The sequence below is a fragment of the Mirounga angustirostris genome, unplaced genomic scaffold, assembly GCF_029215605.1.
Source record: "Mirounga angustirostris isolate CCGP_5_RB_7025 unplaced genomic scaffold, mMirAng1.0.hap1 SCAF_15, whole genome shotgun sequence".
Classification (NCBI taxonomy): domain Eukaryota; kingdom Metazoa; phylum Chordata; class Mammalia; order Carnivora; family Phocidae; genus Mirounga; species Mirounga angustirostris.
This window is the reverse complement of record NW_026991723.1, coordinates 28,761,418-28,777,126: the sequence shown is the minus strand read 5'-3', so window position 1 is coordinate 28,777,126 and position 15,709 is coordinate 28,761,418. Positions and strand designations below refer to the sequence as shown.

Below are 15,709 nucleotides of genomic sequence, written 5' to 3'. Positions count from 1 at the left end.
CCAACGGAGAGCTAGGCTCGGGATTTAATCATTAGGCTTGCCTTTCAATCTCCTAACTCCGAAATACAGGGGCTGAATAAAGTAATCTTTTCATCATGACTTAAGGAAATAATCCTATTAAGAGTGGAGCATGCCTGGGAATTCACCTACTTCACTGTGGGCCTAGGGACTAGAATAGAGAGGAGCATCCTTGCCAAGACCGTCCCCTGTGGAAGAGCATCCATGCAAAGGCTCATCTCCCAGTGTGTGAGATTAACGGGCAGGGGGCTGTGGAGCGCCCAGATAACCTACCTGCCGCTCTGGTCTGAGGTCCATGTAACAGATCGCCCCTGGGGTTTGGTGCTGTACCATATCCTTATGGCGTGAGGAAAGTCAGTAGCTGTCTGAGCCCCTGTCTTCCTGATCTGTAAGCTCCAAGTGTCAGTGTCAAACAGGAGCTCCCCACAGCCAGGAGCCTGGCTGCAGCCAGCATAATAGTCTAACTGCTCCCGCCAACGCCCTGCAGGCAGAGTGACAAGTTCATGTACAATCTGATTCCTGAGCTCCTCAGAAACAACTGTGAGCTTGGGAGACCTTGTAAATTTGTCAATACCTGGCACAGCAGCAACATCCACCTCCTCTACCTTCAACACGGATAAATCACAGCAGTCCAACACTAGCAAAAAATCCTCACTCCCATGATTCCCTGTGTCACAGCGGTACTTTGAGCTAGAAATCCCAGAAGCCTGTTCCGGGTTGTCATGGTTACCATCTTTACCAGAAGTATCTTTTTCACCTTTACCACAGATTGCAAAATCATTATATCCTGTTTTAGATGAGAAGGTCCTTGTATCTGTCACAGGACTCTGGCAGGGTGCAGGCATCCTAAAACTGCAGGCTTCGTTTGACTCTGATCGGCAGGTGTCCTTGGTGGAACCACTCTGTTTCTCGAATCTGTCCCCAGGCTCAAAGAAAAGCACTATGGTGCCCTCAATGATTTGACTTTCGAAATCCACATCTAAATCCAGTACATAGTGCTTCACGAGTATGTGGCTGGTGTTGGCCATGAGAGGCAGGTCATCCTGGGAAGGGTCCAGCTTTATGTCCATGGTGTCGGTTGTTGTTCGAGAGCTTTGTTACAATCTCAGAAGGGGCTTCCTATCTGCCTTAATCTTCCGGAATCATAAGTGGCTGCTTACCAAAAAAACACCTGGTGTCACAAATTGTGGTTCCACAACTTTCAGTCCCCTGGCAAAGAAGAAAAACACAATTAGACAAAATTCCAAACAAGACCCTAAGTGTTCCTACAACCCACTGCTTCAGCAAACTGACTACCTCCTTAAATAATCCCCCAATGTGGTAGAAGCTCAGGGCTAGAAGGCAGACTAATCTTTCTGACTGACATCAAAGAAAGCTGCATTATGGGTTTCTAAAAATATTTCAATTACCAATGGAACGAAAGGGGCCTCCACAAAGCCCGAAGAATCGTGCTCTTAACTAGAACAGTCCTTGTTTGGGGAAAGAGCAATTGTTATGCAAAAGCATAACTGAGTATCACTGTGCCTCTTGTTTTAAAAGATATTAAATGCATCATTTCTAATTTTGTGCATCAACGATAAGTGACTGTTTCTCTACTGTGATTCTAAGTAACAAATGTGAATGAAGGCTAAATGGCCTCATACGTTTTATTCTTTGAGAGTAATAATTTAATACATAAAATGTAACTCCAGGGATTAATGTACTTTTCACATTAGGACTGCTCTCATATCAGCACTTCCAGTAAATTACAGGAAAATGAGCCAATTTACCAGGAGTGCATTCTAAGTATTCCTTTGAGATTGTTCATGGAGATTTTTCAAATTTATAGTTAAATACTCAAGGTATATCATTACATCTTAATAGCTGAAAACCCATTAACATTTTGGATAACAGCCTTCTTGTGGCAAAAAAAAGGTCTTCTCATTTGGAAAAAAAAAAGTATGCAAATATCTATAAAAGGGAAAAGAGAAATTAAAATGTAGAAACAGATGTTGTAATAAAATGCCCAAGTTCTTCATAAAAGTTCTGAATCAAAATGTATTCTTATTTTATAATAGCAATCCACCTAGAAGAAAAATTATTTGAAATTATTTCAGTCCCTGTTGTGTACCTGATTTCTTTCAGTGTATGCTGTTCTTTATTTTTTATTCTTTTACCAAAAATGAAAAAGGGGGGGGGGAATAACAACTCTGACAGAGTAGATATATTTAAAATAATTTTTGTATTTCTAAATATCAGGAGGTATTCTTGTATCAACTACAAAACAATATCACCAGCTTTTCAAGTAAAACTGAGCCCTCTCTTTTCATTCTGTTTAACTCCTCCTCACCTCCTCTCAGATTTTATGTGCCTGTCTACTAGACTCTTAATTCTGTTCCTTCTAGAATATCATTCCAGAAATCAAACCCACTGAATTTTCACTTTCTACATCTCCACAGCCTTACTTCCTCAGGAAAATCTTACCCACCCTAAGGGGGAAAAATCTGATTTCATGCTACTTTCCCAGTCGTAGAGACCATACACCCTTTGCATATTTGTCCTCTAGCCAAAGGGCCTGCTCAACACTCTGCTCCCTAAAGATGACCTGACACCAGGCCTCCATGCTCTTTGGACTAAGCCATGTGCCATACCTGGAGTGCACCCACAGCCACCTGCCAAATTCTGTTCTTTCTCCACACTCAGTTCAAATGCAATCATCTCCTGAAATCCTTCCTTACTCCCTATTCTCTCACCCTTCACCAAACTGCATGTGGAAATATACAATCTGATTTTTCAAAAGTAATAGGAATTGAGAGAAATGAGGGATGCAAAGAATATTTTGAGATTATAAAGAAGCTGGCACTCCCCTTGGTTCTAGAAGAATCAATGGGCAAAAGGAAGAAGGCAGAGTATTTCCTTTTCTGCATGAAAGCAACTAAACTTGTCGTGTAAGGAATAACAACCTTCAATAAAGCCATCTATGTAATGAAAAACAACAGATGTTAAAACGTCATCCTGTTGGTGTTTGGGGCTGCTAATATGCAGTCTTTTGTTGATTGGGCTCTTTAAAAAACCTTACTTAATATTTTTTTTAAAACCTGAGTATATATACACACACACAAGAAGAAAATCTGAATCAGCCGAGACAAGGGTTAACTTAGTGGCTGTGTACACCATGTCTGAAGAACTGTCTAGCTTGTGTAACAACATAAATATAACCATTCATTGTCTAACCCTAATAGATCCTTTCATTTATTTGTGAAATTTAATATAATTTAAGACTCAAACATATACTACAGAGCAGTTTTCACCACTGCTTTGTGACTGGTGGCAGATAACAAGGCAGCCTTCGAGCCCCATCCACAACCAAGCCTGTTAATATCACCTTGTCACCCTAACTGGCAACAGTTTGCTCTTCGGTGGATTGAGTACACTCCCCATAGTTGCAGTTCTAACTCTTTTCCTCTTTTAACTTTCTAGTTCCATGCCTGCTGACTCATTCTCAGTTGATTATTTGGCCTCCTACTTTACTGAGATGATTCTGAATCTGAAACTCCATCATGGCTCAAGTATCTGTAGTTCTTCACAACTACTGCCTTCTCCTTTCTGATTCAAAGGAGACAATATCCCTTCTCACCAAAGCTAATTCCTTTCCCCTTGAATCCTAGCTTTTGGGGTCTGAAAGGGCCAAATGAATGGCACTCTTCTTGCCCATCCAAATTCTGAACATACCAAAAAGTAAGATGAGGATATGGCAGAGGGATACCAAAATATCACCATTATTACTGATGAAGGCTAAACTGGACAATATGATTTAGTGTGGGAACCAAAGGTACCTGAAAATTGAATCCCCATATTCAATAGATTTACCCACAAGGTCACAGGAAACACTAGATCAGGTCAAAGCTCCCAGAGGAGAGGGTACCCTCCCCAGGCAAGAATTAAGGCCTGGGGAAGTAAGGAGAAAAGCTATCCAAGTTGAGGATTGCTGCCCAAAAGCAAAAGGGAAGAGCTGAAAGGAGCAGAACATGCTCAATTTCGTCTTCTCACTCCACCTCCCTTAAGGTAGAAAAACTAAAGTGATCAGCAATGTTACAGTAATTAAGCTCCCCTCACAAGACAGGAAACATCAGAAAGAAGAAAGAGCTCCCCCGGCCACACACACCCCGAACACTATCTCCTTCCACTAATTTGGAATCTTGTTGCATTTGACAAAAAAAAAGTTTCTCTTGCCAACATTTTCTTCCTCTCAATGTTTCCATCCTGTTCCTAATGTTTCAAACACCCCCCAGGGCTACCATCTTCAAAAACAAACACTGCAATACATCCATCTATCAAAGCATTATGTTGATACCTTAAACTAACACAATGTTATATGTCAATTATATCTCAATTAAACCAGGAAAAAAACAAACAAACCAAACATTTAACCCTGTTGCCCATGTTAGCTAAGTCTTTACTTCTTTGCATTTTGGAGCTGACAAATTCCTTAGGGCTCACTTAGTCGAACTCTCCAGTTTTACAAATGATGACACTGAGGCCCAGAGAGGTAAAGCAATTCGGTCACTCATTTCTGATATTTTCTCCTTGCTGATTCTTTCGTTTGGAATTCTCATCTTCCAGCTCTTGTGGCCATTTCCTTCATACTGTCCAAGTCATAAATCAAATGTCACCTCATAAGACTGTCTTCTATATTCTCATTCTACCTTGTCTACCATTTTCAAGTTGTGTGGACTAGACTCAATTCATATTCTAATAGCTTTGGGGGTAAAAGGAGAAGTTTGGGGCCAGCCCCAGGAGATTCAGATCACGGTCACCTCTGTCTGGTTTCCAACCTAAGTTATGTATAATGTGTGAGTCTGTTAGAACTCGTTGCTTATTACACCTATTTCCTCCTTGCCTTGGCTTCTTAGATGACCTGAATCTCCTCTCCCTGCAAGTATACAACTCTCACTGACGTCAATCAGGGTCACTTCCCATGTTTAGGGAAGAACTGAACTAACTGGTTGCAAATGCTTGTATGTGGCCACCTTGTAAGGCCTCTCTCAGCAAATAGTAACCATATTTCTAAGCAGTCTGTTGACTTCAGCACTTCTTGCCATTATTGTGCTCCAATTTAAAATGCCAGCCTGTCTCACTGAAGCATTTTTCCATTCTGTCATAAGCCATAACATATAAAATTCCCCCCTTTATCAAACCCAATGGTTAGTTTCCAGTGGCTAACCACTGCTGCCTCTAAAATAAGTGTACTACGTGCTATGTATTTTAAATGCTTAAATGATTGTCTCAGCAACACCATTAAAGGTTTCAAAAGAATTAATGTACAGCAATATTTTTCTTGAGAAAGGCGGGAGGAGGGGGGAGGAAGGGAGGATCAAATACTAAACAGAGTTATGGCACGGGGAAGAAACTGCCTTGCCACTTTCAGTCACCCAAACAGAAATGCACACATCTACAAATGTGTAAAATAGCCTCTGTAGAGCCATTCCAGATCCCTCTAAAGAGAGTAATTTCATTCTCCTTTCCAGCTACAAGGCCATGTGTATCATTCTCATGACCCTCAACTTACCCTGCTTCATTTTGCAGCTACCTCTACCTTCCAATGGTCTATAAGCAACTAGGGATTCCTGATTCATCTCTGTGTGCATGACCACGTTGAGTAGAATGCCCTACACATAGTAGGTTCTCAGTAAATATCTGTGGAATTGACATCTGAGGGCATTTATAATTTCTCGTTATCCACAGAATAGGGGTTCTGGCTTACATAGGTTTAGTAGAAAGTTACGGTTAACCAACATCTTCCTCCAAATAGCTCTCAATTTTTTTTTTTTTTAAGATTTTATTTTTTTGACAGAGAGAGAGAGAGAGACAGCGTAGAGGGAACACAAGCAGGGGGAGTGGGAGAAGGAGAAGCAGGCTTCCCACTGAGCAGGGAGCCCGATGCGGGGCTCGATCCCAGGACCCTGGGATCATGACCTGAGCTAAAGACAGATGCTTAACGACTGAGCCTTCACCTGTCCCTCTATGCCACATCTCTTTTCCTATAAGCAACTCAAAAGAAAGGGAGAAATTGCAAAAATGCTTACTATATAGTACTGAGCACACTATGAGTAGTTACAAAATATTTAATTCTACAGACTACTTGTTCAGAGGAGGACAGCTTTCTGCTACTCCAAGTGTGTTCATTCTGTAGGATACAGTGATTGCTCTTAATGACAGCTATTTTATATACCGAAAAGTATACTGTTTCTGAGCATAGCTCCTCAGACATTCAAATGCATATAAGCATAGGAACATAGCTTATTACTGTGAAATTTGATAAAATAATTTCAGAATTAGAAGGACTCTTAGAAGTACAAATGTATTATTTTGTATTTAGAAGTGTCACACTGGGGCGCCTGGGTGGCTCAGTTGGTTAAGCGACTGCCTTCGGCTCAGGTCATGATCCTGGAGTCCCAGGATCGAGTCCCGCATCGGGCTCCCTGCTCGGCAGGGAGTCTGCTTCTCCCTCTGACCCTCCTCCCTCTCATGCTCTCTGTCTCTCATTCTCTCTCTCTCAAATAAATAAATAAAATCTTTAAAAAAAAAAATAGAAGTGTCACACTGACATATTATTCTGTAACTTCTTTCATGCAATGGTTTTGAAATAAAACCATACAGATGCACATAAATCTAGCTCGTTTCCTTTAACTGCTGCTTAGTGTCCCTATATGAATATTCTACAATTTGTCTATACATTGCTCTGCTAGTATTTAAATTCTTTTAAATTTTTCATTATTATAAACCATGCTGCAATGAACATCCTTATATATGTCTCCTGGTGCACATGTGCAAGTGTTTCCTGGATAAAACACCTAGAAATTCCATTTGGCCTGAGATTGGTATTGTCACACCTGCTTTCTTTTGGTTTGTTTTTTCCTGATGTATCTTTTCTATCCTTTTATTTTTATTGTTAACTGCTCTGAGTTGTTTTGCCTTTTGCCTTGGATATCTTTTTAATGCAACATTTGGCTGCATTTAAAAAATATAATTATCGGGATGCCTGGGTGGCTCAGTTGTTAAGCGCCTGCCTTCGGCTCAGGTCATGATCCCAGGGTCCCGGGATCGAGTCCCACATCAGGCTCCTTGGTTGGCAGGGAGCCTGCTTCTCCCTCTACCTGCCACTCCCCCTGCTTGTGCTCTCTCTCTCTCTGACAAAAAAATAAAATCTTTAAAATATATATATAATCATTTTTAATAACTGAAGTAAATTTATTTACATTTATCATAATTACTGTTATAACAGCACTGATCTCTCAGCCAATTATTTTGTGTTTTCCATCTACTATGATTTTCTTTGCTACTCAGCTTTTACTTTTTCTACTTTTTGTTGCATTTTTTCTGAGTTTTTTCCCTCTACTGCTTCATCAGTTATACAATCTATTTATTTTCTTTAACACGCTTACTTCAGGTCAATCTCTAGTAGTCTTTTGAATAATACAAAGACCCTAGGAAGTTTTATCATCAGTTTCTCCTTTTCCCCATTCTCTATCAGCTTCCAGATTATTGTTGCCAGTGTCTCAGTATCACATTGTTTTTTTGGTTTTTTTTTTTAAGATTTTTTATTTATTTATTTGAGAGAGAGAGAGAATGAGAGACAGAGAGCACGAGCGGGAAGAGGGTCAGAGGGAGAAGCAGACTCCCTGCTGAGCAGGGAGCCCGATGCGGGACTCGATCCCGGGACTCCAGGATCATGACCTGAGCCGAAGGCAGTCGCTCAACCAACTGAGCCACCCAGGTGCCCCAGTATCACATTGTTTTTAACAACCCTCACCCAACTTAGAAAAATTGAAGTCAATAGTTATTTGTATTTGTTTACCAGCTTTCTTTCTCATGACTGATTCACACAGTCCATTCCTTCTGTCAGGGTTCAATTTTGCTCTAGTTAACTGCTGCCACCTGACAAATTAACCCAAAACTCTGTGGCTTCAAACAGCAACCATCTGATTATACTCCGTGAGTCAGGAATTTGGGTAACACTCAGCTGGGCCACCTTATGAATAGGACTATAGCACTCAGTGGTACCCAGCTAGACGATGGGCTTATCTGGGGGTTCTGATGACCAGAGTAGCTACACAAAGCCTCTTTAATATGGAGGTCTTAGAATAATTGGGACATTTCATATGGCAACTGGTGGCTCCCAAAGCAAGTGTCCCAAAGGACTTCTGACCTAGCCTCAAAAGTCAACTACATTCTATTGGTTTCAAAAGAGTGGTACAGCTAGCTAGTCCAGATTTAAGGACAGGGAACTCAACTTCACATCTTAACGGGGGAGTCACTGGATCGTACTGGAGAGTAGCCTGTGAGATGGTAGATACTGTTATAGTCATTTAGGGAAAATATAATTTCCTTTTTACTTAAGTAGTTATTTCACTTAGGCTGATAGTTATTTTCACTTAGCACCTGGAACACATTACTATATTCCAACATCTCTTTTTTCGGATAAGAAGTTTGGTATCAATCTTCATTTCTTGATATTTATGTTTTTCCCCCTGGTAGCTTTTATATTTTTTTTTATTATCTTTGATGTTCTATTGTTTCAATCAATGTATCTAAATATGGATTTATTTTTATTTGGCTTGCTCAAGATTCAGTGTGCTCCTTCAGCCTGAGGAATTCTTTCCATGTATAACCCTGAGGAGACAGCAAATCTCCTTGGCTCTCTACTGAAACAGTGTGATGGAATTTTCTTTCTCCAGTCACCCCTTCACGGCTTCTAGCTTTACACAGATAACTCAGTTTCAGTTCTCCACATGTACTAGGTCTATAGTCAAGTACCTCTTCCTTGATAGGTATCAGGGTCCCGACCCCTTCCCGCCCCCCTGCCCCCCTACAGCTATTAAGCCTATTCTCATTCCTCTGTCAGAACCTCTCAGGTTAGGCTCCTGTTCATCATCCTGACTTTATAATCCCCCCCCATTTTGGTCAACGAGGATAACTCCTTCTTGGTTGTGAATTTGCATGTGTATGTGTGTGTGTGTGTGTGTGTGTTCATAGGTGTATGTATGTTGTTGTACTTTACAAAGCATTTCTAAATACTTGAAGTGGGAAGGGGGATTTTCTTAAAATTCAGTTAATCATACTGACCAGAAGCCCACGAAGCCTGCTTTACCAATTAAATGGTCCACACCCACAAGTCCCCTGGCTTAAAAAGTTTTCATGCAGGGCATGCTTTGCTGCATAACTTTATAGGCACCATAGCTACAGATTCCCTTTCATCATCACAAAAGCCTAGAGAGATGCTTAAAGACTGAGAGGGGGTGCCTGGATGGCTCAGTCAGTTAAGCGTCTGCCTTCGGCTCAGGTCATGCATGATCCTGGGGCCCCAGGATCAAGTCTGGCATTTGGGCTCCCTGTTCAACGGGGAGTCTGCTTCTCCCTCTAACCCCGCCCCCTGCTCATGATCTAATAAAATAAATAAAATCTTCAAAAAAAAAAATGAGAGGATAAGAATATGTGCAAAGAAAGAAGCCAAGATGCAGAGAAAGCTGGACCATATTACTCATTCATTCAATATGGAATCCTCTTCTATTCTCTTTACTCTCTCTCTCCCGACCATGTCCTTGAGGAAATCTTTCCTGACTTCACTGATTAAGTCAATTTCCCAATTATTAGATCTCATAGCACTGAGTACTTCTTCACAGTTCAACAGTTTTAGTTTTACATTTTTTGTTTGATCATTTAATATTCTTCTTCCTCTTAAATGAAGGAAAATACCACTTCTGGTAATAGCAGAGTAGCTTTTATCAGACCAATCCTCCTACTGGCAGCACTGATAAACTCTAGACAACAACAAAAATCTGAAGGCAGGTGACAGTGAGCAAAAAGCTGACAAAAGCTATAGGGAGCTGACACTTAGAGGAGAAGGGAATGGCACTGAGTTTCCTTGTCATAGTTTTTCACCTGAGGGCATGTCCTAGTTGGCCATATGCAGCTAAAATTCAGACTGAAACTTGCAATCTTACTGGCTAAAAAATCAGAGAACAGAGTTCAGGAGTGACTCAGCACCTGGATGGTAAAGAAGGAAAACTTCAGAAAAGGTATGAGCCCCATATTCTGCATATATACTGCCCAATTTTCTAATGAACCCCTGAACCATCCATGTTAGGGGCAGACCAAATAGTCCAAGTATGGCTCAATGTACTGAACTAACCTCTGCTTTCCTCTGCCCACTGCGGGGAAACCAAATATGGAAGTTTGAGTTCACCTGAGTTAATTGTCTGCTAATACAAGAAAGACATTAAAACTCTTCAGAGGAACATAAATCCAGTTTCTATTAAAGTAGCAATCACAATGTCCAAGATAAAATAAAAAATTATTAGATATAAAAAGAAATAAGAAAATATGACCCATACTTAAAGAAAAAGCAATCAATGGAAACTGACTTGAGTGGACCCAAATATTAGAATTAGTATAAACAAAGAATTTAATGTAGTATTATATTAGTATTATAATTAAGGACATAAATGCTATAATGAATGAACTAAGGAAAACTCAGCAGAGAAATAGAAATTGCTAAAAAAAAAAAAGAAAATTCTAAGAACTGAAAACTACTATATCTGAAATTAAAAATTCACTGAAGTTTAATAGCAAACTAGAGATTACAGAAGAAAGAGTAAATGATCTTGAAAATATTTATATAGCAATTATACAATCTGAAGAACACAGAGAAAAAATGTGAATCAATGAACAGAACCTCAGGTACCTATGGGACAAAGGTTCAACACATATAGAATTTAAGTCCAAGAAGGACAGATGAATAAGAATGCTGCAGCAAAAAATATGCTTAAAAACAGTGAGCAGTGAGAACAACCAGCACCCAGATTATGGTTCCTAAATACCATTTTCCAATGAAAGGAACCAGGTCTCCTTGGAGAAGGGGCTGATTCTAGGATTGCGGCAGGAAAAATGCAAGATCATATAGACGCTCTGGGCTCATCTTCTACTCAAAGGTTTGAGCGATTACTAATCTATCTGCCCAAAAAGGGAGAAAGTTAAAAAAAAAAAAAAGTGTGGTGTGGGGATTGGGCATCTCAAAAAAACAAAAGAACTAACTGCAGGAGCTTCCAATGGCCAAAGGTAGAACAATCTTAACGGGAAAATAATGATGGTATTGGATTAGAACCCAAAGAATAAAATAAATAACCTATAACTCTATTCTGATAAAAACAAATGATTGATAAATGGGGAGGGAGGGTACACCTCCCTTAAAGAAGGATTCCAAAGAATAGAAGTAGATATGACCTCTTCCAGAAGGCAGGGGTAGGGCTTAATTTCCTTCCTTTTGAGTATGAGCTACACTTAGTAACTTGCTTCCAAAGAATAGAGAATGGGAAAGAAAAAATACTAAGTTTAGAGTAGTGAAATCTGGCAGACAAAAACTTAACCACATTATCAAGGTTAGTATCACCAGTGATAAATCATGTTGGTATCATTATCCCCTGATAGGATTCAATTGATGAGAAGGGCACCTTACCTCTGTAGTATTCTTCCCCAAATCCATAACCTCAGTCTAAGCTTTAGAAAACATCTGACAAACACACATTGAAGGACATTCTAAAAAATATTTGGCCAGTACTCTTCAAAAATGTCAAGGCAATGAAAAGCAAGTAAAATCTGAAAAACTATAATAGATTGAAGGAGACTTGGGGGTATTATAAAATGTATGTGGTATCCTAGACAGGATCCTAAAACAGGAAAAAAAAAAATAAGGACACTAGTGCAAAAACTGTTCTTAGCAGCATTGTGCCAATTTACTTCTGTAATTTAACAAATATACCATAGTTATGTAACATGTTATCAGGGGAAGCTATGTCATATGCATATGGGAACTCTATACTATCTTTGCAAATCTTTTGGTAAATCTAAAAGTATTGCAAAAGAAACCATTTATTTTTAGAATAGTTAAGATTTTCCAAATTTGGTGAGAGATATAAATCTAAAGATTCAAGAATCTGAGAACAAACCCAAGCAAGATAAACACAAAGGAAACCACACCTAGGTACGACATAGTCAAACTGATAAAAAACAAAAATAAGGAAAAAATCTTGAAAGTAGCCAGTACAAAATGATATTACATGCAGGAGGAAAAAGATACAAATGACAACTGGTCTCTCATCAGAATAACAATTTCTCATCAGAAATAATGGAGGCCCATGGGACGCCTGGGTGGCTCAGTCGGTTAAGCGTCTGCCTTCGGCTCAGGTCATGATCTCAGGGTCTTGGGATCAAGTCCCACATCAGGCTCCCTGCTCACCAGGGAGTCTGCTTCTCCCTCTCCCTCTGTCTCTTCCCCCTGCTCATGCTCTCTCTCTCAAATAAATAAATAAAATCTTTAAAAAAAAAAAGAAAAAAAGAAATAATGGAGGCCCAGAAAATAATGGAATGGTATCTTTTAAGTGTTAAATGAATTTGGGGGAGCACACTTGCCTCACATATATTAGTCCTAAAATATTATTTATTTTATAATAATTTGCTATGAAGTCCTTATTTTTGTACTTAGCAAAACAGCAGCCTATTTCTGCTTAAGTTACCCAAATTTCTGAATAAGCGGGGCCTGAACTAATTTCCACTTTATTCAAAATTGGTATTTCCTCTTATTTATTTTTAAATTTTTAATTCTATTTCAAAACAAATACATACTCTATTAACACTCTCCAAAATGACTGGCTCCTTCCCTCCTTAATAGAAATTCTCATGAATTGTGGACACATTGACATAGCATGGAGCAGGTTTTCTACTCAAAGGTTTGAGCGATTACTAAACTGTCTGGCCCCTCAGAACTTTTCTTTCAGCTCCTCATTTTCATATCTCACCAATTTGATAGAAATGGTTCATCAGTGCCTGAAACAGGTAATAAAGTCGAAGTTATTTTTAAACAGCAGAAACAAGCCAATCAGATAAAATCACCTTTATCTCTGCTACAGTTTTGATCTCGGAGGTTAGGATATGCCAATATGCCTTCAGTCACTTTATTTGGTTTCTAGCATTTTAACTTTTGTTCATTTCTTTTTATTTTTGTTCTACTTTGAGTAAAAAAGCAGTGTTAAAACAACATTAAACTATGTTTTAAATGAACAAGTACCAGGATATTCAGAGTTTAAATTCCCTCTGGAACCCTAATTCTAACAGCCTATACCCCCCTGTATAAATATATGCTACAACAGGGTCTTTCATTGCAAAACTCATACCTGCGAGGCAATGTCATTTATCACTGAGTAAATAATGCAAGATAACATACTGAAAAGGGGATTTTGCTTTAGTCCCTTAACTATAAATAAAAATATGTAGCACTTTGCAGGATTACCACATGTAGTATGATATTAACTTAAATACTAATCTTTAAGCCAAACTGTAAATAAGATAAACTGTGACCTCTGGTCTCAAGTTTTAAATAGCCTCTCTTTTCTTCAAATTTACTGCTTTCATGAAGCATAGAAGGGTGACTGCATATAATTTGTGATCATGTAATGAAAGAACTATTGTGATATGTATATGTGGGGGGAAAAAAACACAACAACTGGAGTTTATGTTGTTGTGGGAATTATAGAACGTGCTTGTGATGAAGATCAGCGCAATGAAGCCAAGTCAGAACCAGAGTCAAAGGCCTTTTCCCGGATAAAGAAAGCAAATCACTGTCAGCTGTGGTTTGATTTATATATTATAACCAGTCAAGGGTGGGGGGCAGAGGTCTAAAATGTGAAAACTGAAAACCAAACTGATTTTACTCACATCAGTATATGACTAGCCTGAATTATGCTTGAACATGATCTGATATGATGGAATTCAGCCTCCCTGATGGCAGCCTGTGTTGATTTTGGCTCTTCTGATCCTATCTCAGCATCCAGATGCCATTCCTCTTTGGTGCCTAATGTGTTTATGCTCACATTATCAGCAGGCATTGGGTTGCAAAGATCAGAGTGGAAGTGATTTCACTATTTTCAAAGAGAAAAGAATTTATCCCTCTGATTGCTACTTGCTTGCAAAGTAGAGCTTGTTTCAGTTTTCTAAAGAGTGCCACTTAAGGGCGCCTAGGTGGCTCAGTCAGTTAAGCGGCTGCCTTCAGCTCAGGTCATGATCCCAGGGTCCTGGGATCGAGCCCCACATCGGGCTCCTTGCTCGGCAGGGAGCCTGCTTCTCCCTCTCCCTCTGCCTGCCGCTCTGCCTGCTTGTGGGGCTCGCTCTCTCACTCTCTCTCTCTCTGTCAAATAAATAAGTAAAATCTTTAAAAAAAAAAGTGTCACTTAAACTAAATTACAGCAGAGTAATGGCAAAAGGATTCCTGGGAGAACACATTACGGTTATAGAAAACAGGAAATTTCACTTTTCTACCCCTTTCTCAAGAAGTCATACTTGCCCCATGGCGGCTGACCAGCGAAGGCACTGGAAAGGTTATGTACCTGCTGAACTACAGGTCTGATTCCTCCTTAGATGTGTCTTTATCAACACTGTTCTGCTTCCTGGCACTATCAACAATTAAAGGTTTCATAAACTAGAAAACAACTTATCTGTGTCAAAATCGTTAGATGTGTCAATTGAATACAACAAAGAACTCATCAATCCTAACACAGCCTGCTGTGGGTACACCTCTCCAGAAGCTGACTTTGTCCTCACGGAATCCCTTTATCCTTCCCTCTTACCTCTTTGCCATCTTGTTTAAGGCACAAGACCTACTAACAACTCTCCATTATCCAGAGGCAAATAACTTGATTTGTTAGTTTTATGGAAAACTAAAAACCAGTGAAAACATCTGTTAGAGATACTTTATCTAGAAGAAGAAATAACTGATACTTATTGAGTGCTTACTTACGTATCTGAAACTCTCCTAATCCCCAGCAATGTTTTTTATTCTTACTATTCCCTTTTATAGATGAGGAAATGATGTTCAGAGAAGCTAAGTGTACAAGATTACCAAGATTTTTTTTAAAGATTTTATTTATTTGAGAGAGAGAGAGAATGTGTGCGTGAGCAGCGGGAGGGGCAGAGAGAGAGGGGAAGGGAGAAACAGACTCCCGGCTGAGCAGGGAACCCTATGCGGGGCTCGATCCCAGGACCCCGAGATCAGGACCTGAGCCGAAGGCAGATGCTTAAACGACTGAGCCACCCAGGTGCCCCTCAAGATTACCAAGATTTGAACTCAAGTAGTTGGACTTAAGAGTGTTCTTAAGTGCTATCTCATGGCCTCTACCACATGGCAATGCTACAGAGTAACAAGACATGCTACCTTATATCAATGTCACGTGGAACACCAGAGGCCCATCACAGACAACAGCAAAGGTGTGGGGGAAACTGAGGGCTGGGACAGGACTGTGGAGGGCGAATAATCTGGTCAGGGAAGGGAGGAGTGGGCACAGACAATAGACCCTGTATCTCTGCCCAGCTCTTATCCCATTCTAATACTTAAAAGAAGAGAGAACTCCATGAAAATGAGAAATTAGTTAACAGATGATTTTGACAGGTAGGAGTTTTGAGATACATCTCAAATTTTACAAGGTTTAGAGTAACTAAAACATCACACTTGTATTCTTTGCATACTTTTAATAAATAATGATTCTGTTTCTAAATATTAGATATGTTTAATTAAATAATTTTATCTTAAGTCCATTTCTTTATCACAATTTTATTCTCCTTCTGACCATGATTGGGGATTATATGACTCCCCCCATTACTCTGT

At 39.6% G+C, this 15,709-nt stretch overlaps 1 protein-coding gene across 22 annotated transcripts in view; it reads right to left on the bottom strand.

The window, feature by feature from the left end:
* Positions 1-15,709, bottom strand: part of AOPEP (aminopeptidase O (putative)) — a 354,373-nt gene that overhangs the window by 317,830 nt on the left and 20,834 nt on the right. For all 22 annotated transcript variants that reach the window (XR_010407860.1, XR_010407861.1, XR_010407862.1 and 19 more), the window contains exon 2: positions 292-1,227. Coding sequence is in view for 10 of the 22 variants with exons in the window: in XM_064579971.1 (XP_064436041.1) it covers positions 292-1,088 (797 nt within the window). In the remaining 12 variants the exon portion in view is untranslated. The remainder of the gene's footprint in view (positions 1-291; positions 1,228-15,709) is intronic.